The 5,873-nt window shown below is 36.9% G+C and overlaps 1 protein-coding gene across 1 annotated transcript in view; it reads right to left on the bottom strand.

The window, feature by feature from the left end:
• The window catches only part of BCAP29 (B-cell receptor-associated protein 29), a 22,687-nt gene extending 16,815 nt beyond the window's left edge, over positions 1-5,872 (bottom strand). Inside the window, exons 1-3 of the mRNA XM_009703076.1 lie at positions 5,781-5,872; positions 2,215-2,315; positions 1-89 (exon numbers count right to left, since the gene is read on the bottom strand). The exon at positions 1-89 is cut by the window's left edge and continues 53 nt beyond it. Coding sequence (XP_009701378.1) covers positions 1-89; positions 2,215-2,315; positions 5,781-5,872 — 282 coding nt within the window. The remainder of the gene's footprint in view (positions 90-2,214; positions 2,316-5,780) is intronic.
• Position 5,873: the final 1 nt, after the last annotated feature.

Here is a 5,873-nt window from a genome sequence, read left to right as displayed (position 1 = left end):
CTGAATATGATCAAAGGCATTGGTATTGACATTTACAGCCTTTTCAATCACATGAACGGCCGAGTACTTCCTGACTTCTCTAACAGCATCTGCAAACAAAACCAGTTTGTTCTTATTCACATCTGTGGGTATGCACATACAATAAACCAGACACAGTACTAGAAATATGTATTTGGACTTTCTGCTTAGCAAACAGGCATAGGACAAATAGTGACATGATTCATGTTATCCATACATTTTAAAGATGTCTTGATGAATCACTGGAGCGATGTAACACACTTCCAGAGATATGCCAAACCATTGCCCAAAACATGCTTGCACAATTATTTCCAACACTTGCACCCAGCCACCAGGGATCAGGCCAAAGCAACATACTCTACAAATGTCACCAGAGACTCTACAGTGTCAAAATGTCACTGCTGACAACCAAATTAAAATCCAGCCAGTGGACAAACAGTGAGAAAACAGAAAGAGAAGGGAAAATGAAGAGATGCCTTCTGAAGTATTTGCCTTATATAGAATTTGTTAGATAAGCATGTATTTTAGTAACAACAGAAGTGTCTACTTTATGCTTGAATTGCAGAGGGAAAAATTATTTCTATAACATCCATCAAAATAGGAAGACTGTAGTAACAGTGTTGAACATGAACAGAACAGAGGAGGTAAGCTACACCTCGGCTTCCTTTCATCTGCCTTTCATCCGTGATACACTCCTGATAGTTCTGCAGAAGGGCCAATACACTGCCAACACTTTTCAAAGAACAAAATAATTAATTAGGACTTACATCCATATAAAACCAAAACCTAACCCAGTTACGAGTTCCTATTACAATCTGTAAACTTAAGGTCATTGTACATACTTAAGGCCAATACAGTACCTAAGATCTCCTCCTGCACATCAACAAAAATATACATTTCACAACACATCATTAGTTCAGAATATTTTGGCCACGTGTTATTAAATTGCTGCTACATTTATCTAAGCAGACAAAATCAACTCCAAAGAAAAGCATGTGTGAATAACATCACTTATGACTGTCTCTTTTATATTCAGAAGTTATTTAGAAGGGGAAGAAAAAAAAAGATTTGAAGTGAAAATTCAAACACTGCAACAAAGACTAAGACCAAACAGAAGTCCGTAACTCTGTGCTATAGGAAGATTGTAGTCCTGCAGTAACCTATCATCTTATGCTACGGGGCAAGCGTCTCATCACTACTTTAGCCCAAATCTATCTTTCTGCAAAAATCAATGACCATCACCAACTGAAAAGCAAACTTTGGTCAAAGTTTTTGATAGGACTTCAAGAGAGTAAATGAAATCCATAGGTTCTCAATCTTAAGCCACTTGCTGAAGGATCTGCTTCTAAGAATAATATTAAAGATAATCTAAAATAAAAAAAGTTTATTTTCATCTCCAGTACTTTTGTTAATATTAGGAATATAGTATTGCAGTCTAGTCTGATTTCATTACATATGCAGTGCATCTGTATGTTTCTCTCAGCAGACAAGAAAACCATGCATTTTTCCTGTGTATTTAAAGTAGCTTGGAATTAAATAGCATTTGCATTGTAAGGTGCTGGAAACAGCTCTCTCCTATTCATGGAGGAGAACTATTTCTGTCACTGAAACACAGGAGAACTGTTTCTATCACTGAAATATGGCAGATGCTTACCACACAAAACAGTCAGGACAGACATTAAATGAAATCAGTTGGGCATATGGTCATCATACAAGCTCCAGTTTCACTAAAGCTTTACTCCTACTTGATAGACCTTAGGATCACCTCCTAAAAAATGTAGCCAACAGCTGTTCCCCATCAGTGCTGAGCAAAAGCACTGAAATAGCCCAGTGCTTTGATATATTCTTCTACTTCAATGACAACCAAGAGAAAGAGTGCCATCTACTGTATATTGCACAGCTCAGCCAAATTCTGGTATCAAACATTTAAAGTTTACTTGTGTGAGAAAATGAAACCAAGCACCAGCCTAGACCAAGCTCCATTTCCCCTCCTCATTCACTACTATATTACTATTGCATTTGGATTCCCAACACAGATGCAGTATAAGCCCTCTCCTCTTCCATTCTATTGCAGAACTTTTAAACAAACCAGCTGACTTACATTAGGCTTGAATTCTTTCAATTAATCTACTGCCATGAACTCCATATACCAGATTTTTTTTTTACCCATTTGTTAAGAAATTATTTAACGCTTACCAAGAAACAAGACGATCAGTAGAACTATTATTGTAAGGAAAATCTTGTTCCAAAAAACTGCCATTTTGCTCCAGAGAGGAATCATAAAAATCTTCTGCCATCTGTAAAATAGCATTGCGTTATTCAAAAATAATTAATCAATAGAAGAGCATAATTACCTCATAGAAGAGAGCCTTGATTTTGATATGAGACTTATGTAAGGTCTCTGAACAGCTGCTTTAATTGCAATATAATTTAGATATATGTAACTTTTCCAACAATCCAACTTGCTTATCTTTTTTTTGTTTGTTGTGAATACAGGCAAAGACAGCTGGTTCAACTTGAAAAGTTCTCACATGATAGCAGGTACTCTACAGATATGTTTTACTTTAGCTTTTATTTTGGCTAGCAATACTTTGTGTTTGGTCCTGACTATAATAAACTCAGGGATGGGGTGAAGTTTGTAAAACCCATTCCATCATTTTTATTTCTATCCACTTATACCTTTTGTTACCAAATAAAATAAAAACCCTTCACAAATTAAGATCATATCTACCATCCTTCTTCAGAAGGTTTATCTTTTACACTGATGAGTCTACACAATTATGAAGTACAAGGATTGTTATTACATTATAACTTGCAAATGGCAATGAAAGGACAAGCGTCATGTTTATATTTTGTCAAGGGTTAAAACCTCTTTCAAGAGCAAAAATTTGTTGGCTATGGAAGCAACTTCAGAGGCCTAATGGTGGCAAAGACTTCTTTTGTTGTTGTTTAAACAATCAATTGCCTATTCAATATTACTGCATGGAGGGCTCTGCAAGAATTTCACACTTGCAGGACAAACATATAACATCTGATGTGCTCAAATGAATTGAAACTCAAGAGACAACAACAGAGCAGCTACTTGTCCTTTGCTGCAGGTCAGAATCAGTGCTACTGCACAAATGAAGTCATACCTAGTTATGCCATCGGGGATGTAACTCAGGCTTGCTAGTCACCATCCAATTACATCAGGGAAAGTGTCCAACTTTTGTTAAGAATATTTACATTTTCCAGAGACTGTTAAAATTTGTCCTTTAACAAAGCAGTTCCCAACCTACTATGAACTTAATTTAAATTAGACTGTAATGTCATCTCCAATGGTTCCTTCTGGTTCTGCACCAGAAAGAATTAAAATGTTTTAGCATTGTACATACAAAATATCATTTAAATCTTTTAGTATAGTCTGAATTCTTTATAGCAGACAGCCATAGTCTGTATCAACCAAAAAGCTTACTTTAATTAAACCAAGCTACAACTCAAAGTCAACTTGCTAACTCTTTAAACATGTAACTCACCAAGTTTCATACTGATCTTGGCTTAAGAAGTGATTGTCTGAGATATGACCTTAGACCAACACTATTGCCAAGTTATATTCAGGCTACAAATAAGATCTCTTTACTGCAAGGTCTTCCTATGTTGTATTTTCACTCTTATTTTTCCTCAACAAGTATTGACATTCACATTTATTAATGCTCCATTTCATTTTGGTGACAGAAGTCACATAAATATAATCCTTCCAAATTACAGTACTGGCCACCACTATAGATGTACCACACTCGGCAGTACAGTTCTGTCTTTCTGCATACTTGCAATTTTTATATTGTCAATTTACTTATTCCCCAGAAACTTAAAAGCTTGTTAGCAAATTCAAAATGGGGTTCATTATCCAAAAAACGTGCAGGCACAAAAGAGGCAAACAATCTGTTTGAAGACTGACAGGCAAGTAAATTAAAACTTTAAAGAACATCAGTTTCACATCTGTCTTTAATTGCTCATGCTTTACCACTCTGACAGAACCAGTTCCCAGGCCACCAAGATGCACGAGGCAAAACTGCTGCCCTCTGGTACTGTCACAGCAGCTAAATCTAATCTTTAACCCCACAAGATTCCTGATACAGTTTTGTTAAGAAGATAACTGCACGTGTCACAAAGGATAAAGCTATTTCACCCTTTCAGAAACCACTGTTCAAAGGAATAGCTGAATGCTACAAACCAAGCACAAAAATCTATCCTTTGTATATAATTAAAAGCACTGTGTTTAAGGTTTGAATAAGTGTTGGTAACACTGCAGGTTATGAATTTGCTTTTCAGCCACAAAGACTGGATTCAAGCCCTGTTTATGCCATCAGTGAAACCTGTTTCAATACTCCCAATGTACTCTGCATGTGTCATCAGCCTGCAGAAATTCTTGCAGCTAGTTTCCTCACATAAGCCATGAATAACCTGATGATTACAACTCGTGTAATAGTTCTCTGTTCTTACATACAGTTGTGCTTTTTATTAGAAACCAACAGAATATATGAGAATAATCTATGTTGAAATGCTGAACTCCTCACAAGCCAGCTTGTTAAAATCAGAGGTTAAATTAGATTTTAGAACAGTTTCAACTTCTGAAGTTGAGGAAACATGACTAATCAGTGGTATCAGCTGTGGAGGATCCAACCATTTTCAAGACTCTCCCACAGGTTTAAGTAGTTAAATTCAGATTTTCCACACAGCAGGGTTTTGTTCCTTACAATATGACAGTAAAAGCTACATTCTTCATTCTAAATATATCTAAAGATGCAGAAAGCAAACACACAACACCGAGAGAGCAGCAAGTTTTTCTAAAAAAAACTTTAAGGTTTCATCCTACTTGGGTTTTTGGAGAGTGAGTTTTTAAGAATTACTGATATTCTAGAAAGAAATCATAACTCTGTTTCTCTTGCAGAGAAGCTAGCTTTCTTTATTTCCTATAAAGAAATAAAAATAACATTACCAAGTTTGAAGAGCTACTTACAGGAAACAATCTTAAGATAATGCTGTAAGCCAGGCCTTTGCATACAATATGAATAATTAACACATTTTGTTTTTTTTCCCCTTACTAAGGGCACTTATTTTACAAGAATGAATTATTTTTCTTAATGTTTGTGTTGTGTTTCAGAAGTAGCATTATTTTGTTAATCTATATATAAGTTTATAGATGCCTTTATTTCAGTAGTCCTGAACCTTTTGCATCAAGCGGAAGTCCACATTTTTTTTTAAAGAAATGGTCACAAATTCCTTACAGCCCTTACACACGCTGTATGCGGCTAGCTTTGACTATCAAACGTCTCTTATCTGTCCAGCACCCACAATGCCTAGCGTACGCCAAAACCCTCTGCTCCTCACAAACTCGACAAACAACCCCTGAAAAAGCCGTACCATCCTCACATTTCTTACTGAGCTCACAGCATGGGAAGCCAGATGCCCTCCTGTATGCTTGCTGCTCTAAAATCCCCTGAGAGAAGACATCCCAGTTGCCGAAGCAAAGCAACAGGGCTTATCCTGGGAACTCTGACTGCTGCTCGGATGAATCAGCAGTGTGTAGAAAACAAACATAAAGCTCCTTAAAAGAGGCTTATGGTTTTTGAAACTCCTGATGCTCAAGTCCCGAATTGCAGCTTAGTTCACAACTAGTTTAAGATGCAGCAAAGCTCCCTGTTTATAAAAACAAAAGTGTAAAATAAACCCAAAGGGGTGAGAAGACCGAGCTGGGGTTGCCCAGCACACTGGAGTCCTACCTCAGCGGAGAGATAAACGGCAGGCAGAGCAAGAGAATGACTCCGATTTCACCGTACAGAAAGGTGGCAACTGCCGTCCACTGGAAAGTCATC

This window comes from Cariama cristata, unplaced genomic scaffold (assembly GCF_000690535.1).
Source record: "Cariama cristata isolate BGI_N322 unplaced genomic scaffold, ASM69053v1 scaffold24736, whole genome shotgun sequence".
Taxonomy (NCBI): domain Eukaryota; kingdom Metazoa; phylum Chordata; class Aves; order Cariamiformes; family Cariamidae; genus Cariama; species Cariama cristata.
The sequence above is the reverse complement of the archived record's forward strand: the minus strand, read 5'-3'. Positions and strand labels throughout refer to the sequence as shown.